The sequence below is a fragment of the Ursus americanus genome, chromosome 23, assembly GCF_024610735.1.
Source record: "Ursus americanus isolate L20-20 chromosome 23, mUrsAme1.1.p, whole genome shotgun sequence".
In the NCBI taxonomy this organism is placed as follows: Eukaryota; Metazoa; Chordata; class Mammalia; order Carnivora; family Ursidae; genus Ursus; species Ursus americanus.
In genome coordinates, this window is record NC_142149.1 from 19,001,876 (window position 1) to 19,026,104 (window position 24,229).

The following is a 24,229-nucleotide window of genomic DNA, read 5'->3' on the forward strand; positions in this document are numbered from 1 at the left end:
GGTTCAAGCCCAGCCCCCTGCTTACTAGCCAGATGACTGGGGGCAAGTTACTTAATCCCTCTGAATCTTAGTTTTCTCATCTGTAAAATGGGAGTTATAATAATATCTGCTTCTCAAGGTTGTTGTGAGGCAATGGATGGAAATGAGCTCACCCATGGTAGTCTCTACCATACTGGCTCCGTTTCAATGGGAGAAGCAGGAAAGACTGAGACATCACTTTCCTTGAGTGTCCTTAAGAAAGGGGGAGTCCCCCCATCATATTCTGGCCCACAGACGTAAGGTCAAGGAGTATGAGGAACATGCCATGGGCAGGTGTCTGGGATAAAAGCCTTATAATTGATTTCCTTTCACAGACTCCAGATGTGGGGAGGAGGAGGAAGAATTCTACAGAAGCTGCAGATACCTGCCTGCAGAGCCTGAGTGGAGCAAACGGGGCCAATCTTCAGCCATGGGCCAAGTGTTGGAGTGGGGGACACAAAGCAGGTGCTACTAAAAGACCAGCTCACATGGATAGTGTGTGTGTGTGTTGGTCGAGGTCCTTTCCGTGGGGGCTGTAGGTCTAACAGTCCCTGGAGGACCCACATTCCCAGAGTTCTTTCCCACTCACCAGGTTCCCCTTACAGCTGTGCTACTCTGACGGTTTGGGTCTCTCTGGGCTACATTCCTCAGGGTCTGGTTGCTCTTTTTCTTGTGGCTGGAAGGGGGTGTTCCCAGGAAGGCCTTCCAGCAAGCCTGCCTTGGGCTTTTCCTGAGAGTTCCCTGTGCACCTACCCACTCCTTTGGAGTGGCTCAGTTTGTCCGCTCTGACCCCAGCAGGGAGCCCCATCACACACTCATCGGTTAGCCGGAGAGCCACAGTAGCAGAACCCCTCACGCAGACCTCAGCCTGGGGGCACAGGTCCCCTCTTCCCCCCTCCTTGCAAGAGGAGAATCAGAGCTCGGACAGCCAAGAAAAGCATTCTTGGCTCGTCCCCTAGCATTTGCTTGCTGGTGGAGGGGAGGCGAGATGAGAGCATCTATACCCATCGCAGTTCAAATTTTTTCACACAAGGAAACACAAGAAAGTCAAAACAGGGTATTTATCTGGGCTGAGAGGATAAACAGACACTAAATCACTGAGCCTAGAAACAAAATGGAAAGAAGCATCAGCTTAACTGTCTTAACCAGCTCTGCCTCGACCCCTTCTCAATCTGAAAGCTCTCACCCTATCCTGCAGCAATTCTTGAATCGAGAATGTGGCTCCTGTGGTTTTTAGTCTTTGTATGAAGGTTCCTTTGCCAGAACTTAGTTCCTTTCCGGATCACCTGGCTGAGCCTGGGGCAGTTGTTGAGGGAACCACGGGATTTCCAAGGTGTCTGAGCTCCTGGTTTGCCATTTCTCTCTGCTCACAGGCTGAGCCGGACCCGAATCTCTGTGCACTCAATTACCCTCTTGCCACGGCCTGCCCTCCCCTAGGGCTGGGTCAGTGGCCTGGACTTCCTCCTGGGGAAGGAATCCCCTCTCTTCCTGACCCCATAACCCCCTTTCCTAGAAAAGAGACCGACAGAAGTAGGCAAGTTCTCGAAGCAGAGGTGTGGACACCACATACCCCATGGGTTTCTCTGGTCTGGAGGCACCTCCCCACCTTACTCCTATATGTTCTTTTCTGGAAACTGTTTCAGTTCTTATTTAAGCCATCCACAGTCTATACCCCAGGAAGGCCAGTGGGGATGGGAGGGCCTGGAGGTTGTTGCCTGACCAGGCCAGGCTGATCCCTACTGGGACACCCCCGGCTTATTGGCATGTCCTCCCTTGATGAGACAGCTCCTGGCCTGGAGGCCAGGCTCCTGGTGCTTTCTCGTTCCTATCTTCGGTGACATTCCAGTCATCTGTGCTGGTTGCTGCAACAGAGGCCACTGTCACTCATGGCCCTGGGAATATTTCTCCCACAGAGCCCCCTGAACTGCTGTGGTCACGTGACCATCCTACCCCCTCTCAAAAGCATACTCCACGTGGTCTCCGTCCATGGCAGGAACTCAGAAGAAGATTATTTGGCAGCGTAGACAGATGACAAGATGACAGGAGGAACATTTTTCTTCAGGTAGTGAGAGGAGGGAAACGCCAGGGAGCGGAAGCTGAATTAGCAAGAGGAGGAGGAGGAAGACGAGGAACAAAGGGAGGAGAAGGAATGTGCTGGAATAAGGGGGACACAGGCCTAGTGGGGACGCTGCCCTGGTATTTGAGAGAACAGCTGGTCTCTAGACGCCCCATCTTCAGATTCCAGACCCAAGGGCGCAGGAGCCGGGCAGGCCCCAGAGAGCTTCTGAATGTTCATGACACTCAACCGTACATCTAAAAATGGTCAATTTTTGTAAATTGTAAATTTTATGTAATGTATGTTTTAGCACAATAAAAAAAAAAGAAGAAGAAAAGAAAAGTAATGGTGCAGTCACTTTGGACAATAGTCTGCAGTTCCTCAAAAGGTTAAGCCGCGGGTGACCAGCTGCCCCAGCAATTCCATGCCCAGGTGTGTGACAAGACAAAAACGTTTGTCCCCACAAGGGCTTGTCCACGAGTGTTCACGGCAGCATTGTCCACAAAGTGGAAACAACCCAGATGGCCATCAGTGGAAGAACGGATGAACAAGACGTGGTCCATCCGTGCGGTGGGCGGGTGCTCAGCCACGAGGGAAGGAAGGACTGACACCTGCTGCAACATGGCTGTGCCTCAGACACGTGAGGTGGAGGGAAAGAAGCCAATCACGGAAGACCACGTACCGTATGAACCTATTTATACAAAATGTCCAGAATGTCAGCAACTCTGTAGTGACAGAAAGATGAATAGGTGGCCTAGAGCCGGGAAGGGGTTGGAGGAAAAAGAGTGAGTGCTAACAGGTCCGGGGTTTCTTTCTCAGATGATGAGAATGCTCTGGAATTGGATGGGGTGAAAGTTGCACAGCCTTGTAAATATACTAAACACCCCTAACTTGTACATATTAACAAGGTGGATTTAATGGCATGCGAATCATGTCTTGTTAAAAAAAGTGAGATTTAACAACTGTTAGAAGAAACACGAATCTTCTGGAAAACGCTTGGCCATCAGTCCGGCCTTCAGCTGGCCATTCTTCTCTCTGGGACAGGAACCCAGCAGGTTTGAGGTCAACAAAGCTGAGTTGTGTCTCTGCCCCTCCCCCAGTGCCAGGCATCACAGGCTCAGGATGCTCCCAGCAGGGAGGGGCTGTCAGGGAGAGCTATAGAGAGGGGGCCTGGGGGGAAAGGGGAGGCGGGGAGCTTCGGGGTGGGGGGAAGGAGAAGAGGGCACCAGGCCACATGGCCCAATGCCCACTGCTCCCCTCCCCACACACCCTGGCCCGGGGACCCCCTAGTTGTGAGAGAAGCCCCCGTGGGAGAAGGCGGGGAGGTCTGGGGCACAGGCAGCAGCCTGGGGAAGGCAAGCCAGGGGGTTGACCTCACAGGCCCCGGCATCCTGGTCCTCCTGGAAATAGACAGACTCCGCAGACTCGAAGGAGGGGTCCTGGTCAAAGAAGTTGTAGGGTCGGAGGAAGAAGCCCACACTGTTCCCCACAGTCACTGTGTTGGGAACGTCTTCTGCGTGTGGGATGTGCAGGAAACCAGCTGTCACCCAGGCCACCAAGTCCTGGCAGGGGCGAAGAGAGAGGATCCTGAGGCCTGGCTTTGTGAAGGACGAGCCCGCCTCCTACAGTAGCCTTGGACGTGAGGCTTCAGCTCACCAGCCCAGGAAAAATGTGAAATCACAAAGCTTTCTTTCTTAGTAGGTTCTAAAGACCCCCAAGGAATCTGGCTTAGGAGCGAATCCTCCTTGCTTCCCTCGCCTCCCCCTCTCGCCTCCCCCTCCTCCCTCTCAGCTGACCTGCCCTGCAATGGTCTCGTTGTTGATGAAGTCGGTGAAGTCCACGGTGGGAGTCCAAGGGTCGTTCAAATTGTAGACGCTGGTGCTGCTGGGCTCCGCCTCCTTCCGCCGGGTCACCGCCAGCTGGTACCTAGGGAGATTGGGGTAAGTTCGCGAGGTCATCAGCCTGTCCTACTGCCCGAAGCTGCACAGAAGAGGGAGCACAAAGGGGAAATAGCGCAAAGGTCTCGTGGTGTCGAGCCTCGTTATCATTCTCTGTACACTTGTTCTCTGTCTCTCTGTCCCATGGAGTTCTCGAGTTTGTTTCATATCCCGTTTCTCCAGGGTCCACCGGCCCACTGTTGAGACCTCAGCTGGGAATGGCATCCTCACGCGTCCACCCGGACCCGAGCCCGCACCCCGGAGGCCTGTGTGCGGATGTGGCCTGAGTCCCAACTTCAGTCCGCTCCACGATGTCAAATGCCTGGATGTTAGGGCGGATCCCTCAGACCCGTGTTCCTCTCCTACTCTTTGTTCTTTCCTCCAACTTTTACTGTGAACATTTAAACATGCAGAGAAGTTAAAGCAAGGCGCAGTGAACACTGTGTACCCACAACCTAGATCCCACCCCGACATCTTAGTATATTTGAGTCAGCACGGAACTTTCCATCCAACCAGCAGGCTCCATTTTGGGTGGCACACAGGAGTGTGTGTGTGTGTGTGTGTGTGTGTGCATGCACACCCACGGGGGATTGGGGCAAAGTAGCTTCTCAGCAACATGGGCCCTTAGGTCCACCTCCTCCAGCCGCTGACACCCCGCCACTCACCTCCCCCAACTGAAGGCTCTCTCCAAGGAGCTGTTCTGGGGCAGCGGCTCCCCAGCAAGGCCGAGCGGCTGGATGCGGTAGCCCCGCGGGTGACCCCACTTGTTGCTGTGGTTGCTGGCCAGGTACACGTAGCGGGGTACGGTGCCCCCCAGGGGGAAGGCGGCCTGCTCCTCGGTCTCCAGCCGCTTCCGGGTCACCTGCAGACTCTGTATCTGGTGCTCAGGGCTCCAGGGTACTGCCGTGGGGACGTAGGTCATGTCCTCAGCCCAGACCCAGTTCTCCAGTCCTGTGGGGGAATAGTGGGAGGGATGGCTGGTCATGCAGCTGCCCTGTCCCCTCTGGACTCTGTCCCCTCCTTGCCACTCACCACTTCAGAGTGGGGCCAAGGAGAAACCCAGAACGGAGTGTGTCCCTGCTTCCCTTCCCTCTCCCCAAGATCTCCCCGATCCAGAGATTTGGAGAAGGTCATTCCTCCTGATGTCGTCTCTGGTAATAATCCCGGATGCCTTGTGACTGGGCCTCCACTGACCTCCTCCCTTTGAGGGCCTGCAAGGGAGGATGGTGGACCTGAGGTGGGAGCAGCCTCGCTGGCGATGTGCAGAGTCTGATTCCTTCTGACCCGAGGAAAGGGTCTGTGCCTCATGTCTGAAGCCCTATAGCATCACCAGAACTGCCCTCTCGTGAACAGAGTAACAGTTGAACATTACTTGTACTACGACCTTATGAAGGAGGGACTACACTTGTGCCCATTGTATAGATGGGACAACTGAGGCTTAGAGAATTTAAGTAACGTGCTCTGGCTTGTCACCAAGGGTGTGGGGTTAGCATCATGGTGGTGCTGGGGACCCTGATCGTGCTCTGGCTCTACACTGCCCACACAGCAGCCCACAGAGGAGAGCCACATAGAGCAGGCGTGGACAGCGGACAAACAGGCCAGAGGGAAGGAAAATCAGAGCCCGGGGCCCATTGCTGCCGGAGCTTGGGGGTGCTTCCTATCATTTGGGGCTTGGCAAGGAATTAAGAGCAGGGCCAAGGGCACAGTCTGTTCTTTGAGCTCTGGGCATTTTGAATGATTTTATTAGAATCTAACGAGGTACCCTATTAGGAGTCAACTTAAGTGACCTGGGACTAAAGAGCCATAAATGAACACATGCCGAAGCTCCCGCCATACCTTCCAAGGACCAGCAGAGAGCAGAGACTGGTGAAGTAGACTCTGGCTTTCCTTCTGGGGATTCACTGCCCCCAGTCCACACCCCAGGGTTTCTACCCGTAGGTGACAATGAAAGGCCAACAGTTGTTTCTGGAACATCCACACAGTGGGCTCATGTGGACAACAAGAACAACAACGGCTAATCCTTCTCACTACGGGTCAGGCGCGGTTCAAGGAGCTTGAAGAGCTGTCCTCGCTTAGGGGCGGAGATGAAGAGAGATGCGCGTGCCGGGTAGAGCACACACGCAGATTTTCCAGCTGAGTCCAATGAGCGAGCCTAAAAGCAACGACGGCCCGGTGCTCATGAGCACTCCCGGGACCCAGGGCTTGGTTTCTAAAGAGTATCCTCCAGTAAAAAGGAACCAGAGCTCCTTGGAGAAGCTGTTGGATTCCAGGGCTGGAGCAGGGAGGATACAAGAGTAAACTGGAACATCCTGGGGCCCCTGGCAGGCTCGGTGGGTTAAGCATCTGCCTTCGGCTCAGGTCATGATCTCCAGGTCCTGGGGATTGAGCCCCGAGTCAGGCTCCCAGCTCAGCGGGGAGTCTGCTTCTCCCTCTCCCTTTACTTCTCCCCCTGCTTGTGCTCACTCTCTCTCTCAAATGAATTAAAAAAAAAATTGGAAAATCCTGTGCTGCACAAGGAAAGCAGCACTCAAAAAAGGATGGAGGCATATCCAAAGGACACAAGAACCAACTGGAAGCATCTCCCAGCGGCCAATACTGGAACAGTGCAAGGAACAGAATAAATGATCCTGCTGGGCCGTAACCCTTAAAATAAAATAAACATCCATGAATCTCTGCAGTTATGAATAATTGCATATGTAAATCAATGTAAAAGGAGGATAACTTTTCCTTGTGGAGAATTTTAATTAATCCATGTATAAAGAATGAGGAAAAAAATTTGAAATGACCAGTAGGGAAATATTGCAGTAATAATTCTTGCCAAAAAAAAAAAGTCTACCAACAGATGCTAAAAATTAGTGGGCAAGAATTTAAGAAGAAAAGAAATAAGATATTTGCATAGCATCAAAGTAATTGTTCCAACATATTTATTAACTACAAATGGAAAATACTAACTTTTAAAAATTTATTTATTTATTTATTTGGTTATTTATTTATTTGACAGAGAGAGAGAGCACAAGCAGGGGGAGTGACAGGCAGAGCGAGAGGGAGAAGCAGGCTCCCTGCGGAGCAGAGATCCCAATGTGGGGCTTGATCCCAGGATCCTGGGATTATGACCTGAGCTCAAGGTAGACGCTTCATCGACTGAGCCACCCCGGTGCTCCGGAAAAGTACTAACTTGCACGATGGAGAAAGCCAGAAGACATCATCTTCACCAAGTGCTTGGGGTCAACATCACTGGTAATAAAACATATCAACCTCATATACCCCTTGATATGATGCACTGAGAAGGGCATAATGTCATTTCTCGGGTTTTCTTGTAAAAAAAGAAAGTACGATCTCAATCTAATCATGAGAAAGTACCAGAGAAACCCAATCTGAGAGACGCTGTACAAAATAATGACCAACCTCTTCCCTAGTGTCAAGGTCATGAAAGACAAGAAAAGCCTAAGGAGCTGTCGTAGATTGGAAGAAATTAAGGAGAAAAGTCACCTAAATGCAGTGTGGGATCCTGGGTTAGATCCTGGAACAGAAAAAGAAAGTTAATGGAAGAACTAATAAAATTCTAGTAAGGTCTGTAGTTGAGTTCATAGCTCTGTAATAATGTTAAGCACTTGGCTTTGATCGCCATACTGTGGTCGTGGAAGATGTTAACATTAGGGGAGCTGGGTGAAGGGTATATGGGAACTGGACAATGTTTGCAACTTTCCTTAAGTCTAAAATTATTTCAAAAGAGAAAGTGTTTTTGGGGCACCTGGCTGGCTCAGGCGGAAAAGCATGGAACTCTCAATCTCGGGGTTGTGAGTTCGAGTCCTATGCTGTGTGTAGAGATTACTGAAAGAAAGAAAGAAAGAAAGAAAGAAAGAAAGAAAGAAAGAAAAAGAAAGAAAGAATTTTTTTTAAAAGAGAAAGTGTTTTAAAGTACTCATCATTAATCCTCAAACAGTCTTACTAGGAATGCTCCGTTACACCATTTTTACACTGGGGTAAACTGAGGCACAGAGCTGTTAAGCATAAAAATGTTTCTATCAAACACATTTTTCAAAGCACTCTGCATGTTCTCCACTCCTCCATTAGAATGGAAGCCTCTTGAGAGTAGGGATGTTGTTTCTTTTGTGAAATCGCATTAGTGCACTGATTGGCACAAATATGCCTTCATGGGGCGCCTGGGCGGCCAGTTGGATTAGGCGTCCGACTCTTGACTTCAGTTCAGGTCATGATCTCAGAGTCATGAGATGGAGCCTTGTGTTGGGCTCCATGCTGGGTGTAGAATGTGCATAACATTCTCTCTCTCTCTCTCTCCTCTCTCTCAGGGCGCCTGGATGGCTCAGATGGTTAAGCGCCTGCCTTCGGCTCAGGTCATGATCTCCAGGTCCTGGGGTCAAGCCCCGAGTCAGGCTCCCAGCTCAGAGGGGAGTCTGCTTCTGCTTCTCCCCCTGCTTGTGCTCTCTGTCTCTTTCTCTCTCTAATGAATAAATAAATAAAATCTTTAAAGAAAAAAAAGAGATTCTCTCTCTCCCTTTCCCTCTGCCCCTCCCCCCACTCCCTCTCTCTAAAAAAAAAATTGTGTTCAGTAACTGTTGTTTGCATGAGTGATATGTTGTTATGTGAAAAAAACGGAAGTGGCAAAATATATGTACGTTATGATCCAAATTTGGTAATAAAAATTCTAAATATTTATCTCCATATAGCATATTTACAGATGGTATACAATATAACAAATGTTATAATTTATTAAATATTGCAGATGCCATATTTAAAAATATGGAAGAATTTTTTTGTTAAGCATGGAAGAATAACCCATCTGCTAGGATGAAAATCTCTGAGGAATCCGACTTTCACCTTTACTTCATACGCTTTTATATTCTTAATGTTTCAATGACAATTCGTAAAGCTAGGCACGGAGACCTCAGCCCCTTCTGCCAGAACCCTTGCTTCCCCAGGGATGTCATACCTCCTACATCCAGATCCACCTTGAAGTGGGCGCTGTGGGTGTGGACGGTGCCCAGCGTGTGCTCCCCAACCTGGTTCCCGTACCTTCGGGCGGCCCCAAAGAGGAACACTGAGCTGATGTAGCCGGTGGCGTGGAGGCGGACTTCTATGGCCCCATTGGGGTGGAAGACCATATCCCACACATAGTCATAGTTGAGCATGGTCGACACAGATCTGAGGACCAGCACTGTCTCTGCAAGGCCCCCAAAATAGTGGGAGTGGATATCTGAGTGGTGTCGCCTCAGGGGGAGGCCCTGGTTCTGTTCAAACACACAAATGGCATCACGTATTGTCTTGGGGGTGTGGGATTCCAGAAGGAAGTGCCAGTCCACGTAGGTGGCCAGGTAGGGGCAGTCCACCCCCCGGGTCAGAGTTGAAGAGAAGTGACCCAAGCCAAATCCACCATCTGTGTACCGGCTTCGCAGGGCCGAAGGAGAATTTCCACCATAGACGGCCAAGGCCTCTTGGAGGCTGATCTCATAAGCTAGTCGTTCTCCCCGGAAGCGGATGTCAAAGATCCTGGGGCCGCTGAAAGCTCCAAGGCCAAAGGAGAAAGTCCACCACGAGGAGGTCACTCGACTCCCCTGGACACTGAAACGGGGGCCCTGGGGATGGAACTGCAGAGGAGGAGCCGGACCGGGAGGCCCCTGGGACTTGAGGGACCAGGACCCACCTGTGCCGTTGTCTGGGACCAGCACCACGTTCACCAGGCCGGCCTCAAACTGGTCCTCCAGCTGGGCCAAACTCTCATAGTAGCGGCCTTGAAAGAACACCTTCTGGATGGTCCAGCGGGCGGGGTCCAGAGCCTTGTGGTCTACCAGCAGCTCCAAGCCCACGGGGTGCAGGAAGAAGCCGGCCCCTGAGATGTTGTAGTAGAGGCCAAACCAGGTGGCCCGGTCCCCTGACCGCAGACCTCGGGGGGCCGTGTTCATCGTCACCAGGTTCCGTCCGTGGCGTTGGTAGAAGCAGCAGTGGTGGAGAAGACCAGCGGCCTGGGGCAGCTCTCTGTCGAAGATCAGCTGGTCTATGTCCAGGTACTCTCGCATCAGCACGGGGCGGCGGTGATAGGGCAGGGGGCCCCTGTGACGCTCCACCGTCACGTCCCGCAGGTGGGTGGGGTGCGGCAGTGGCCCCACCAGCAGCTCACTCACGTTGGGCTGGGGCTGTCCGCCAAAGAAGACGATGGCCAGCGCCTCCCGGGAAGGTGGGGGGCTCCCCCTGTCCAGGTGGGCCAGGGCTGCGGCCTTGGGGGGCAGGTGCAGCTCCACCGAGAAGACGCAGTTGTCCGAGGGGCGCGCCTGGGCTGCATCCACCAGGCCTGGCCCGAGCTGCTGGGTCAGGAAGCTCATGACAGCTGTCAGCTCCTCCAGGCTCAGGTCTGCGAACAGCTGGTTTTGGCCGGGGTGTGTCCGGGGCTGGGCAGTGGGGGACACGGAGGGGCAGCGGGGGGGCTGGCTGGGTTTACATTCCCTCCCCACTCCTTTCTCACTCCCACCTTCACCCATGCCTGTCACCAGCACACTACACAGGGACAAAATAATGAAGATAGCCATAGTTAAATCTTGTGGATTGTCCTTAGGCTCTCGAATCATTATGCAGAATGGGAAATAGAAAGATAAAAGACAGGACCTGGCCGCGGGATGTCTCTTTGAGTCTCTGGAGTTTTCTGGTTCCTGAGCGGTGCTGCTGGGCAAGAGGCATGATGGGCGCATTGAAGACAAGCAGCCAAGGGCAGACGGTTGGGTGGGGATAGGGGTGGAGCTGGAGGGGGCCAGGGGTCAGGCCAAGTTCAGGAGGTGGGGCTGGAGTAGGAACCTGGACTTTAAGTGGCCCACGTAAGCCTCTGTCCTCCTGTTCCAGATCAAACACTCAGGGTCAGGGTTGGCGATCCAAGGTGGGGGAAGGGTAGGTTTTGGAAAAAACACAGCTGGGGGAGGCAAGAGGAAGAAGGAACAGGGACAGAAAGGGACTGTCCTTGGGTTCTTCCTCCACCCTCCAGATGGAACCTTTTGCCTGGCTACCTATGAGGCTGCAGGCAAGACTCACCGGCCCTCACCTCTCCAGCTGGATCCCCCTTCCCTCCAGGCTCTGCTTCTCATCACTCTCTCCTACTCCTCGCCAGCCATCAGCCAGAACCCCACCTGCAGGCTCCGGGCTGGAGAGCAATGCTGGGAACACCAAGCACCTGGGAGGAGCTGGGCGGCCGACGGGCTGAGCCAGATCTACGGCGGGGAGGTGAGCAGCCTCGATCCCTGGAGGGGAGAACATAGGGTGTGGAGCCAGTCAGAAACTGCGGCGGTGGGGGCAGGTGCAGAGTGTAACAGAAATCCCCTTGTCTCCCCTTTGAGCAGGACTGATGGGCCAGGTCAGAGGTCAGGGGGCTTGGAAAACTGGCTGTGGAATTAACTTAGCATCCCATGGCCCTCAACTCCAGGAAACCCTCCACTGAAATGTTCCAGAGGCAGAGAGCGAAGCCATCTCCATTCTCCGCCACTTCACGTGTAGGAGGCCACCGTCATCTGGGCGGCCAGGTCCTGAGGGGAGCAAGGAGAGACTGAGCGCTCCGCAGAGGGGACATGCTTCCCTTGTGAGCCTGGGGGAGAATCCTTTCCAACGTGGACCTGCCTAGGAAGATTTGCCCAGGAAGACATTGGATGGACCTTGCAGGCCAAATGCGTTCGTTGGGCAGAGAAGAAGAAAGACTTGGCAGCCAAAGGAAGCAGAAAGTGCAAAGGTAGAGAAACCTGAAGCTCGGCATGGGCAAGGAATGGCCAAAAGGTCGGTGTATGATGTGAGGTGGGGACAAAATGGGGGGCAGAAGAGGTAAGATCAGGAAGTTTTGTGTGGTACGTGTTTCAAGCAAGGTCGTAATTGCGGGTAGACGGTGAGGCTATCTCAGAGCCTGGGAGAGTTAAACCAGGTAAATCGATAACAAAAAGTCAGATTATCCAGAAACATTAATACATCCAGCTGTAGTTTGGTTTTTGTTTTTAAAGATTGTATTACGTACTTTCTACACCCAATGTGGGGCTCGAACTCGCAACCCCGAGATCCAGAGGCACATGTTCCACCCATTGATCCAGCCAGGCGCCCCGCATTCAGCTGTATTTTGATATGGAAACTCAAGGCTTTTCCTTTCCCTTGTTCTTTAAAGTAGTAGGGGTAGTGGTGCCCATTCCAAAGTGGTGCGAAAGGCAGGGTCCTGCATCCCATAATAACCCCCACCCCCTTTGCGGATCTGGTTTTCATACTCTGCAGAAGCTCTTTGCGGAAAAAAGGCATTATACATATTTTAATTTTTTTAAAGACTTTATTATTTATTTGACAGAGAGAGAGAGAGGGAGCACAAGCAGGGGGAACGGCAGGCAGAGGCAGGAGAAGCAGGCTCCCCTCTGAGCAGGGAGCCCGACAAGGGGCTCGATCCCAGGACTCCAGAATCATGACCTGAGCCGAAGGCAGATGCTTAACCGACTGAGCCCCCCCCGCCCCCAGGCTCAGATACTGTCAATCTTAAAATTCTTTTGACAATATTCACGTAAAAAAATAGTATCTCATTATTATTTTGTATTTACTGTATTACCAGAGAGGTTGAGGATCTTTTCATATGTTCATTGGCTATCTGTGTATCTTTTGTGAATTGCTTACTCGTATTTTCTGTCCTGCACACAAAGATAAAACATTTGTTTTTCTGCTGGCATTACAGGACTTTTTCCTTCCGTGCCTGTGGTTCTCGGTCACGCCGCTTCGAAGAAGGAGGAGGTAGACCAAAGAGTGGTGGTCAGCAGAGCAGAGTTTGTTGAGTGACAGTAATGTTTGTTGAGTGACAGTACAAAGCCCCCGAAAAGGGAGGGGACCTGAGAGGGTTGCCCCAGAGGGACCAGGATCTAATGTCAACGCCTAGCCCTGGCTACAAGGCAGTGCCCCAGCCAGGGAACTCGAGTCCGGGCTGTTCGGGAAGTTACTGTCTCAGCTCCCAGCTAAGAACACATTGTTAGGACGGCTCTTGTTTCTCTGACCTGTGTTGCCAAGCAGAGGTCAAGAATGTTCGCTCCAGTAAGGTATCGCCAGGTTCTCCTATGGGGAGGTGGGTCACGATCAGGGGAGAGCCCTTTGCCTTGGCTGGTGGGGGAGCTGGTATATAGCAGAGGCCACCCCTGGCCACCTTCCCTACAGGTCTTGCTGTCACATTGTGCCTCTGATATAACTTCATTCAAATCTTCCCAACTGTCAGGCCGAATACCCTAAAAACTTGCTGAAAAGGTGTCCCTTTTGGAGAATTACTCAGGAGGCAGGACCACACGCTCTGCTCCTCTCATTAGGTCATATTTCGCTTTGAATAAACGTGACCCCAGCCTCTATGAATGGGATGAGTTTATCCCTGGGAGCCAGAGTCCACCCCCAGCCTGCAGATGGAAGACTGGGCCCCAGAACGGGGTGTCTCAGCAGAACTGCTGCCCCAGAGGCCCTGAGCGGTCAGCCAGCCCCACCCGGTCCGCACAGGTCACGCTCCTCTCGGGTCCGCATCATACGGAGACGTCCCTGGCTACGGTGTGGGGCGGCACTTGGGTATGGGACACACTAGAGGCAGAGGGCCAGGATGAGGCCAATGACCTCGAGGACAGAAAAGAAGGCCTGAGTCTGAGATGTTTAATGGCAGAGGTGACGGGACCGGGTGCCTGGTTGGACGGGGGTAGGTGAGGACGAGCACGGTATCTTAGGTGACGCAAAAGTTTCCTGTGACCTGATGGGCTTTTCACCAGAGAGGATATACCTGGAAAGCAGCAAGTGTAAGGGGAACCAACAAGGTTGAGTTTGAGGGGCTCATGGGAAGTCCCAGTGTAGATGCCTAGAAGTAGGGTGATTGGCTCTATGGGTCTGGATTGTGGGAGAGATGTTCTAAGCTAGAAATCCAGATTTGGGCCAACAACAAGTATGAGCAGTTAAAGTAAGACAGGCCAAGGTCGGGGGTGGGGGTGGGGAGGACTTCTGGACAGAGAAGAGAGGAGACCCAAGACAGAGTCCCAGAAAATGCCAAGGTTTGGGGCTATGTGGGCTGGTGGGGGAGCAGAAGTAAAGGAGCCGGCGTGGAAGCCTGAGAAGCAGCAGATACGGACAAGGAGGGGTCAGAACGTGGGGAAGTCAAGACAGGAGAGAGTTTCAAGAAGGGGGTAGGCGGTGTTGTCAAATGCCACTGAGAGGTCTGGAAAGTAGGCGCCTGGAAAGGCCTATTGATTTTGCATTTAGAAGTCACTGGTGACCTTTGTCGGGGCAGCGTCTATGGCTGTGGGGCCGAGGGAGGGCAGTGGATAGAGGAGTGATGGGGGGAGGACACTCCTTGGAGGAAGGAGTTTTTGTGAAGGCGCAGGCAGAGAGAAGACCCCCACACTGGAGATGCAGGGTCCCGGGGAAGGCTTGGCGAGATTAGAGTCGAGAAGAAGAGCCAGTCAAGAGGGAGAGAGGGAAAATACAAGCAGAGGAGCGGATAACTGAAGGAGAACCTTCTGGGAGGAGCCCGAAGGGTGGGGTCCCCCTTAACCAGATAAAGAGGCTGTGGAATTAATGAGTCCATCCTCATCACTAAATCCAGTCAAAGAAGCTGTCAGGGGGGCGCCAGGTACTTTCTCTTTTATAGGGGTTAAATCTTTTTCAAACTCACTTTGCACCGTATAAAGTCTACGAGGATGATCTTACCAATTACCACATAACCGCACTGACTTCAGAAAAGCCTGATTGTTGGGTGGGAGTTTTCTTCAGCAACTGACTTTCCCAAGTGATCCGTTAAGTTTCGTTAACGATGATGCGCTTCCATTCAGGAGGTAATGGGCTGCTTGGAGAAGGACCAGTCAGGGACCAGAGATCCCGCCCCACTTTCCCAGTAATCTTGGCAGATGGCGGGAGGAGGGAGGCATCCAGATGTGGGGGTTCTGATCGGGACGCTCTGAAACAGGGCCTCACGGGGCCAGACGCCCCACAGGAATCCTCCCTGGGGCCCTCCAGGTGTCCACGCCACCATCATTTCTTACTTCTGACTCACTGCCCATGGCCAGGACTTCTGTCAACTCCGCTCTTTGTATCTGGGCCAGAGGGAATGTCCTGAAAGGCACATCTGACGCTTGTCACTCCCTTGCCCCAAATCCTTTCATGGCTCGCATTTCTCGTTAGGGTAACCGCGGCTTGCAAGAACACACCTCATCTGTCCGCTGCTTGTCCCTCCGGGCTCTCCTTATAGCCCACGTGCCTGTCAATGAACTTGGGCACTTGGACGGTGCTGCCTTGTTACCTCTTGGCCTTTGCTCATGCTGTTCCCTAGCCTGAAAAATTCTTCCCCCTCTCTGCCTTGTCCCCAGTTTAGACATCATGTCCCACAGGAAGCCTTCCCCAGCCCCTAGGTTTGAGTCAGGAGCCCCTGCTCTTGTCCTCCTCCCTCCTCCCTGCAGTCCTGACTGCAACTGTCCTTTCCTAACCTCGCTCCTTCAAGGACAAAAATTGTGCGTCTTACCTAGTGCACGTGCCTGGCCCTTAGAAGGCACGCTGTAAATCTTTGTTAAATGCATGAAAGAATCCCCTTGCACTTGGGGCTGGAGCCCTTCCCAGGGGCTGCAGGAGGAGAACAGAGGCACATTGTGCTCCTTCCAGAGTGTTCTAGTGTCTGCATTCCTAGAGAAGTCCCAGCTGTGCCCTCTGAGCTAAGCCTCAGGTTTCCCCCTGTCCAGCTCCTCTTAGGGCAAAGGGCCCATGTCCTAAAGATTTTCACTTTGGGGGCACCGGTTCCTTCAGAATGTAACATGCTTCGTGAGTATTCACTCCTGTCACTGGATCACAGATGTGAGGCCGACACTCTCAGCTGCCTCAGACGTCTAAGGAAGAGACCAGGTTGGGGTAGGGAGCTGGGGTCCACCTTGCAGCCCTCCTGACCCCAGTTGGGCAGGTGTTCTAATGATCCACATGTTCCTCCTGCCTCCTCTCATCTGAGGCCGGGGCAGGAGGTGTCACCCCTGTGGGGAGATGTAGAGACACAACCACACCCAGCCGCATTTTCAGACAAAAGCTGGTGAGCATTCAACACCCACTCACACATATGACCGCGAGCAAGCACTCATGCTCTCTGGTGTGGACGTGGGTTTCCAGGTCATGAGATTCAGGTGAGCGCGATGGGGTGGGGGGAGGGGCGGACACCAGCGTTGCCTCGGTCCGTTTCCCCCAGCACTGACCACTGTGCGGGTGGCCAGAAGAAGGAGCCGTACGAGGTGGAAAACGGACCTGCATGTAACAGAGAAAATTCTCAGTATTCAGATCAGGGCATCCAGCGCTTTTCCCCTCTGTCCCAGTCGTCAGGCGCTCCTCATCCTCGGTCTCTGTGTTCTGTCACTCCTGCTTCTGGCCCGGAGGGAGCCATACATGAACCTGCCTGTTCTCCTCGCTCCAGTCCTCCTCCCCGTTCTCTGGGTCCTAGTTTCTCTCCAGCTCGCTGACTCGTGCCCATCCACTGTTTCATTGACCCAGAAGTGAGCTTGGGCTTGGGGCAGCACAGAAGGGAGCAGAAGCTTCTGTGATGCCTGAGCTCCCTACGTAGGACCACCCTCTGGTCAGAAGCTGAGTGGAATCCCAAATCGGTTTCCTGTGTGTCACCTCCTGGCCTGGCCCGGGATCCCAGCAGGCAGAAGTCACCTCTCTCCATTGCTTCCCATTGAGGGACAGAGACAGGGACAGGGAGCGAGAGAGACCGAGGCTTAACATTGTCTTCGGGGATGGACAGGCCAGAGAGTGCAGAGAAGTTACCAGAGGCCGCATCCCTTTCTCTGGGTCTCAGAAACTTGACCAAATTGAGTCCCTGGGCCCCCATCTTCATGCACTTACCCTACCCCTACCCTCCCCCCTTCCTGAAAGACTTGTCAATAAAAAACAAACAAGCAAACCAACAGGTCAGGTCAGGTCCTATCTGGGCCCATTTTTTATTTACTTTGAATAGGTAATACAGTCACATGGCTCAAAATTCAAAATATACACAAGGGTATAGAGTGCCAAGTCTCCTCCCTCCTCTGTCCGCACCCCTCCCCCAAAGCAACCAGTTTCACTGGTTTCTTCTGAATATGTGTATATAAGTAAATATGTATTTATAGTTTCCTCCTTTCTATCACACAAACGAGAAGTGCGCCACACACACTTCTGTGCCTTGCCGTTTTCATCGGAAGATCATTCCCTATTGTCCACACAGAGCGTTCTCGTTAGAGCTGCATGGCACCGCCTTGTAAGGCTGCGTAGGAATTTAATCAACCAATCCTCTAGGAAAGGGCGTTTCTGTAGTTTCCAATCTCTCACTACGGGTGCACCCACCCCTCACCCAGAGCCCCCGAGGGACACCGTCAGGGGAACCACCCCACCCAGCTCATTTGCATGGTCACAAATGATGGCCACTGGAGTTCCAAGGTCTCACTGCTTCCCACCTTCGGCGCCCACCTGCCGTCCATGTCTGCCGCTGGGAGGTACACGAGCTCACTGGTCACACACCTTGGCACAAATGACCGCTCCTCGTTACCCACAAATCTGCCTCAAATGCTAACTTGAGCTGCTGCTGTGTGATCATCCTTTGCCAGAGGGAGCCAGGGAGGTGAATACAAAGGGGAGAAGAGAACTTCTGGGAATTACAGCCTGCCCCAGGACAGGGCTCCTACTCTGGCTTGTGACAGACACAGGGGGAAAGACAGGGAATTGTCCTCTCAAACTCGATGTCCCTTGCATTTTGAGACTTCCATGGGAAGAGGGAGAGGAGACCTAAGTTAAGAAGTGAAGACAGAGGACAGAGGAACATCTTCTCAGGGCTGGGAGGGAAATCGCAGGCTATAAGAACAGGGAGCAACAGGAAGAGAAGGCAGTAGGCAAAGGAAGGAAGAGGGCGAGGAGGACTTGGATAAGAGGAATGGGAGCTAAGGAACCCCTTCTAGCTCATTCGTGGAGGCCTAGGCCTGGCAGGAACCCTGCCCTGGGGCTTCTAGGGGACTATTCCCAGTGCAGCAACACCACCCTCACCTTTCAAGGGAGGAAATGAGGAGGCTCAGGAGATGGGTTAAAAAGGTTTGGGAAAGCCAGAAAGCAAAAAAAAACAAAACCAGAAACAAAACCACAAAAAAACCCAGGAATCTTCTGGGAAAAGCTTGGCCATCAGTCCGGCCTTCAGCTGGCCATTCTTCTCTCTGGGACAGGAACCCAGCAGGTCTGGGGTCAACAAAGCTGAGTTGTGTCTCTGCCCCTCCCCCAGTGCCAGGCATCACAGGCTCAGGATGCTCCCAGCAGGGAGGGGGTGTCAGGGAGGGCGATAGAGAGGGGGCCTGGGAGGAAAGGGGAGGCGGGGAGCTTCGGGGTGGAAGGAAGGAGAAGAGGGCACCAGGGCACCTGGCCCAATGCCCACTGCTCCCCTCCCCACACACCCTGGCCCGGGGACCCCCTAGTTGTGAGAGAAGCCCCCGTGGGAGAAGGCGGGGAGGTCTGGGGCACAGGCAGCAGCCTGGTGAAGGCAAGCCAGGGGGTTGACCTCACAGGCCCCGGCATCCTGGTCCTCCTGGAAATAGACAGACTCCGCAGACTCGAAGGAGGGGTCCTGGTCAAAGAAGTTGTAGGGTCGGAGGAAGAAGCCCACACCGTTCCCCACAGTCACCGTGTTGGGAACGTCTTCTGCGTGTGGGATGTGCAGGAAACCAGCTGTCACCCAGGCCACCAGGTCCTGGCAGGGGCGAAGAGAGAGGATCCTGAGGCCTGGCTTTGTGAAGGACGAGCCCGCCTCCTACAGTAGCCTTGGACGTGAGGCTTCACCTTGCCAGCCCACTGGTCTTCCAGCCCTCCTCACCCTGCGCCTCAAAAGGATCTTAAGCCTATTTTTTTTTAAAGATTTTATTTATTTATTTGACAGAGATAGAGACAGCCAACGAGAGAGGGAACACAAGCGGGGGAGTGGGAGAGGAAGAAGCAGGCTCACAGCAGAGGAGCCTGATGTGGGGCTCAATCCCATAACGCCGGGATCACGCCCTGAGCCGAAGGCGGACGCTTAACCGCTGTGCCACCCAGGCGCCCCTATTTTTTTTTTTTAAGTAGGCTCCACACACACCGTGGAGCCCACCGTGGGCCTTGAACTCACAATCCTGAGATCAAGACCTGAGCTGAGAAAGGATCTTAAGTCTTTAAACAGTTTTTCCTACCAGCCCAGGAATCAACTAGTAAATTTCACATTGGCAGCAAGCCCCGCCTCCCTGTCCCGCCTGGGCCCTCGTCTCTGACACTTCCTATCCTACCACCCTCACACCCACCCCCAGAGGGATGACACCTACAGGCGCTTTCAGCTTGCCTCTCCCTCACTCTCCAAGGGTTCCCTACCTATGACTGAGACAAAGATGGACAGGGGAGATCAGGGTTTAGGAGGCAGAAAAGGCTGACATTCAGAAATGAATCCTTCAGAGGTCAAGCCAGACAGGAGAGAAGCGTTAGACACGAGAGAGAGCTGGTCTTCCAGCCCTCCTCAAACCCTGTGCCTGAAAAGGACAAAGTCCACGAAGCTAAGCCTCAGAGAGCTGCAGGGTCTCCTGGATGGGCACGGGCCTCAGGGAGCATCTGCAAGCGAGCTCCCAGCTCGGGAAGATTCCCTCTGGGAGGTAGGATGCGGGGAATGCACAGAAGGCAGGGGTCAGCTCCACCCCTCGGGAGGCAGATGGTTTCAGGGAACTAAAGAGAAGGTGGGGTTCATCGCTGTGCCCCTGGTCTCCCTCCCGTGACCCTCCCACGGTCAGCTGACCTCTCCAGCAATGGTCTCGTTGTTGATGAAGTCAGCGAAGTCCACGGTGGGGGCCCAAGGGTCGTTCTGGTTGTAGATGCTGGTGCTGCTGGGCTCCGCCTCCTTCCGCCGGGTCACCGCCAGCTGGTACCTAGGGAGGCACTGGTCAGGCCTCCATGGTCACTAACCCCGTCCTGCTGCCTGATTGTGATGGAAGGGGGCTGAGTGCATGGACCTCAGGCTTCCCATCTCAGTCACACAGTAACTCTGGTGCCACCCAGGTGGGTAAACACCCTCTCTCTGCATCGTCCTGTTCGTCCCCCTGCCGTTGCACAGGATGGCCTCTCCCCACATCCAACGTGGAGAAGGGTTCTCCCGCCTGAGCCTGAGCCCTGCGCTGGGAGCATATGCAGGGCTTGCCCTTTGATAACTAGGAAATCCTATTGGAGCTCTCACCTCTGCTCAAAAACAGTTTGAACTGAGTTCCCAGTTGCCCCTCCTAACGCACCCTTCCCTCTCACTCCTCCCCCAGCTGCTCTCTGACACCCCGCCACTCACCTCCCCCAGCTGAAGGCTCTCTCCAAGGAGCTGTTCTGGGGCATCGGCTCCCCAGCGAGGCCGAGCGGCTGGATGCGGTAGCCCCGCGGGTGACCCCACTTGTTGCTGTGGTTGCTGGCCAGGTACACGTAGCGGGGTATGGTGCCCCCCAGGGGGAAGGCGGCCTGCTCCTCGGTCTCCAGCCACTTCCGGGTCACCTGCAGCCTCTGTATCTGGTGCTCGGGGCTCCAGGGTACCGCCGTGGGGACGTAGGTCATGTCCTCGGCCCAGACCCAGTTCTCCAGTCCTGCGGGGGAAGAGTGGGAGGGAGGGCTGGTCATGCAGCTGCCCAGAACGGAGTGTGTCTGCTTCCCTTCCCTCTGCCCAAGATCTCCCTGGTCTTTCAGCCAAAGCTGTTGTCCTGTAAAGCATTTGTTCAGGGACGTCATTCACTAAGCCTGCACACTTAGTGGAGAGGACTGGGCCCAGCCCCGGGAGGCACAGAGGAGTGAAGCCCCATCCCTTCCCTCCTGCTCTCACGGAGGCTGAAGAAGGCGAAGCCCTGAGAGGCCAGCAGTGTGACAGGAGCGCGTTCAGGGTCCAAGGTCCCTGGAATACAGGTGCGGGCAGGAAAAGGGGGCCTCCCTGGGTGCCTTTCAGGCTTGTCTCAGGAGATGTGAGTAGCAGAGATGACACAGCTGGGAGTTCTAGGCAGGGGCGGCACAGGAGCAAAAGCAGGAAGCCTGACTAACCTGTGGCTAACCTGTGGCCGGTCTGGGGACAGGGAGGGTGAGGGCGTGGCTAAGGCAGCACTGGGTGGGGGGCAGGGGAGCTGCATTCTGAGGGCAAGGGCCTTCTAGGGAAGTTGGAGCTAGATGCAGGAGCACCCTGGCACGGGCTGGTAAGGTGGCCCCCGGATCGGAGAAGAAGAGTGGAAGGGGCAGAGAGAAGGTCGGCCCAGCAAGGCTTTGACGTATCTCACGGGCAGACAGAAAAAAAATGGGTGATTGACTCAATGTGGGGAAGGAAAATGAGAAGACAGACGCCAAGCCATCATGTATCTTTGGCTCTCCCTGGGACCACCAACCCCAGGAGCTATCTGAACACTCCACGGCACCCACTCCACCCCCTCACACTTAAGTGTATTGTGCCCAGAGAAGAGGGGGTTCACCTCCCAAGGAAATGTACAACCTGGGGTGTTTCGTGACTGGCCTGTGTGAGCCAGGGACTTGGCAAGAGGCAAACAGGTCCTCCAAAACCTTGGCACCACAGGCCAGACACACAGAAATGAACTACAAAACCAATGGTGGCCTCCCTGAAGTGGGACCTGTATGAGAACAAGGGAGGGACGAGGGCAAAGGGGATCTTGTGAGCCCAGATCCCTCCTCCTCCCTGAGTTTGCCATTTCTCAAGATCTTCTGATGAGGTCATGTGGAGGGAGGGTGGCAGATCTGCACCCAGCCAATGAGCTAGGATCCAAATAAAATGCAGCAGCCAACCTTCTCCCGTCCAGCCGAAGAGGAAGTACAAAACTCCGAAACAGCCGCTCGTGCTCCGCTCTTCCTTTCCTGGAGACCTTCCCCAAATCCCAAAGCGAATAGACATCTTTTCAGGCCCTTTGCAGGAACCCTTGCTTCCCCAGGGATGTCGTACCTCCTACATCCAGATCCACCTTGAAGTGGGCGCTGTGGGTGTGGACGGTGCCCAGCGTGTGCTCCCCAACCTGGTTCCCGTACCTTCGGGCGGCCCCAAAGAGGAACGCTGAGCTGATGTAGCCGGTGGCGTGGAGGCGGACTTCTATGGTCCCACTGGAATGGAAGACCATATCCCACAGGTAGTCATAATTGAGCAAGGTTGACACAGATCTGAGGACCAGCACTGTCTCTGCAAGGCCCCCAAAATAGTGGGAGTAGAAATTTGAGTGGTGTCGCCTCAGGGGAAGGCCCTGGTTCTGTTCAAACACACAAATGGCATCACGTATTGTCTTGGGGGTGTGGGATTCCAGAAGGAAGTGCCAGTCCACGTAGGTGGCCAGGTAGGGGCAGTCCACTCCCCGGGTCAGGGGAGTGGAGTACTTGCCCATGCCAAAGCTGCCATCGATATAGCGGGTCAGCATTGCTGCAGGGGAATTTCCACCATAGACGGCCAAGGCCTCTTGGAGGCTGATCTCATAAGCTAGTCGTTCTCCCCGGAAGCGGATGTCAAAGATCCTGGGGCCGCTGAAAGCTCCAAGGCCAAAGGAGAAAGTCCACCACGAGGAGGTCACTCGACTCCCCTGGACACTGAAACGGGGGCCCTGGGGATGGAACTGCAGAGGAGGAGCCGGACCGGGAGGCCCCTGGGACTTGAGGGACCAGGACCCACCTGTGCCGTTGTCTGGGACCAGCACCACGTTCACCAGGCCGGCCTCAAACTGGTCCTCCAGCTGGGCCAAACTCTCATAGTAGCGGCCTTGAAAGAACACCTTCTGGATGGTCCAGCGGGCGGGGTCCAGAGCCTTGTGGTCTACCAGCAGCTCCAAGCCCACGGGGTGCAGGAAGAAGCCGGCCCCTGAGATGTTGTAGTAGAGGCCAAACCAGGTGGCCCGGTCCCCTGACTGCACACCTCGGGGGGCCGTGGTCATCGTCACCAGGTTCCGTCCGTGGCGTTGGTAGAAGCAGCAGTGGTGGAGAAGACCAGCGGCCTGGGGCAGCTCTCTGTCGAAGATCAGCTGGTCTATGTCCAGGTACTCTCGCATCAGCACGGGGCGGCGGTGATAGGGCAGGGGGCCCCCGTGACGCTCCACCGTCACGTCCCGCAGGTGGGTGGGGTGTGGCAGTGGCCCCACCAGCAGCTCACTCACGTTGGGCTGGGGCTGTCCGCCAAAGAAGACGATGGCCAGCGCCTCCCGGGAAGGTGGGGGGCTCCCCCTGTCCAGGTGGGCCAGGGCTGCGGCCTTGGGGGGCAGGTGCAGCTCCACCGAGAAGACGCAGTTGTCCGAGGGGCGCGCCTGGGCTGCATCCACCAGGCCTGGCCCGAGCTGCTGGGTCAGGAAGCTCATGACAGCTGTCAGCTCCTCCAGGCTCAGGTCTGCGAACAGCTGGTTCTGGCCGGGGTGTGTCCGGGGCTGGGCAGTGGGGGACACGGAGGGGCAGCGGGGGGGCTGGCTGGGTTCGCCCCCATCTCCTCCCCTGCCAGCTAGTAGGACACACACCAAGGCAAAAATGGTGATGACGGCTAGAGCGAGGAGCACCAGAGTGGTCTTCTGGTTCATTGTCCGTGAACAGCAGCAGGACAGAGGATTGCACCAGAGTGGAGACGCGTGTTCTCGGGTCTGCGGAGTTAGGTCTCTCTTGGCTCCTATACGGGTCGGGCGGGGGGCTCTTGGACTCTGGCTGAGGTTCCCAGTGTTCAGCCGCTCAGGATACTGAGGGTGGGGAGGGTGGGAAGGACACGGGAAGGCTGGGGAGGGGGCGGGGCAGGCTGGGCTTGGGGGGCGGGCCTGAAGCAGAGCGGCAGAGATTTCCCCAGACCTTACATGGCTTGTCTTCCAGGTTCCAAATCAGATTCCGCTCTCCGGGTCAGGGCTGGAACCGGGGAGAGCTGGGGGACGCAGAAGGAGAGTGGGATTTAAAAATAATGCAACTGACCAGTTGAGCCTGGAAAAGCACCACCAGTAAGGGGCTGCGTCTGCGCAGAGCAGCCCCTTGTCCCCCTCGGCCAGGCTTCTTGCCCCAACCCCCACCTCCCAGGGCCAGATGTTCCCTTTCCTGTAACTTGGAACTATTGTTCTGCTTCCAAGGAAACCCCCACCGCCAGCTTCCCAAGCGGCATTCCTTGGCCTGGTCTGTCCCTCTTGCCCTCTCTTCTTCCATTGCTAATTTCCTTGGCCAGAGTCCTTGATATTCCCCAGGCGGGGGGAGGGGGGGATTCTAGATACTTCAAAAGTCAAAT

General features: G+C 54.5%; 2 protein-coding genes and 1 long non-coding RNA gene across 4 annotated transcripts; 1 reads left to right on the plus strand and 2 right to left on the minus strand.

The window, feature by feature from the left end:
- Positions 1–1,065: 1,065 nt before the first annotated feature.
- On the minus strand, positions 1,066–10,712 carry LOC123781833 (amine oxidase [copper-containing] 3-like). Its single transcript, XM_045781574.2, has 4 exons — positions 8,963–10,712; positions 4,677–4,962; positions 3,871–4,000; positions 1,066–3,636 (listed from the first exon to the last, which is right to left on the minus strand). Exons 1-4 carry the CDS (start codon positions 10,710–10,712, stop codon positions 3,361–3,363), a joined length of 2,442 nt encoding a protein of 813 aa, XP_045637530.2. The 3' UTR covers positions 1,066–3,360.
- Positions 10,713–16,923: 6,211 nt separating this feature from the next.
- LOC123781834 (amine oxidase [copper-containing] 3) lies at positions 16,924–23,549 on the minus strand. Of its 2 annotated transcripts, none has more exons than XM_045781576.2 (4): positions 21,950–23,549; positions 20,318–20,603; positions 19,781–19,910; positions 16,924–18,718 (listed from the first exon to the last, which is right to left on the minus strand). In XM_045781576.2, the coding sequence occupies exons 1-4, from the start codon at positions 23,547–23,549 to the stop codon at positions 18,443–18,445; spliced, it is 2,292 nt and encodes a 763-aa protein (XP_045637532.2). In that variant the 3' UTR covers positions 16,924–18,442. The 2 variants fall into 2 exon arrangements, 1 of the variants encoding a protein (XP_045637532.2); XR_006776821.2 differs by having other exon boundaries at positions 18,581–18,718; positions 19,781–19,960.
- Positions 21,990–24,217, plus strand: LOC123781837 (uncharacterized). Its single transcript, XR_006776822.2, has 3 exons — positions 21,990–22,130; positions 22,929–23,621; positions 23,830–24,217. It is a non-coding gene; the product is annotated as an uncharacterized LOC123781837 (long non-coding RNA).
- Positions 24,218–24,229: the final 12 nt, after the last annotated feature.

What these genes read in the sequence shown, in the direction of transcription:
- LOC123781833 (XM_045781574.2), bottom strand. Translation starts at nt 10,712, where the DNA reads ATGCGCCCATCATGCCTCTTGCCCAGCAGCACCGCTCAGGAACCAGAA. An exon ending in AGAGCCTTCAGTTGGGGGAG is followed by an intron (nt 4,001 to 4,676) that starts GTGAGTGGCGGG and finishes CAATCTCCCTAG; the next exon opens with GTACCAGCTGGCGGTGACCC. An exon ending in ACGAGACCATTGCAGGGCAG is followed by an intron (nt 3,637 to 3,870) that starts GTCAGCTGAGAG and finishes CGCCCCTGCCAG; the next exon opens with GACTTGGTGGCCTGGGTGAC.
- LOC123781834 (XM_045781576.2), bottom strand. Translation starts at nt 23,549, where the DNA reads ATGAACCAGAAGACCACTCTGGTGCTCCTCGCTCTAGCCGTCATCACC. An exon ending in GGTGGATCTGGATGTAGGAG is followed by an intron (nt 20,604 to 21,949) that starts GTACGACATCCC and finishes CTTCCCCCGCAG; the next exon opens with GACTGGAGAACTGGGTCTGG. An exon ending in ACGAGACCATTGCTGGAGAG is followed by an intron (nt 18,719 to 19,780) that starts GTCAGCTGACCG and finishes CGCCCCTGCCAG; the next exon opens with GACCTGGTGGCCTGGGTGAC.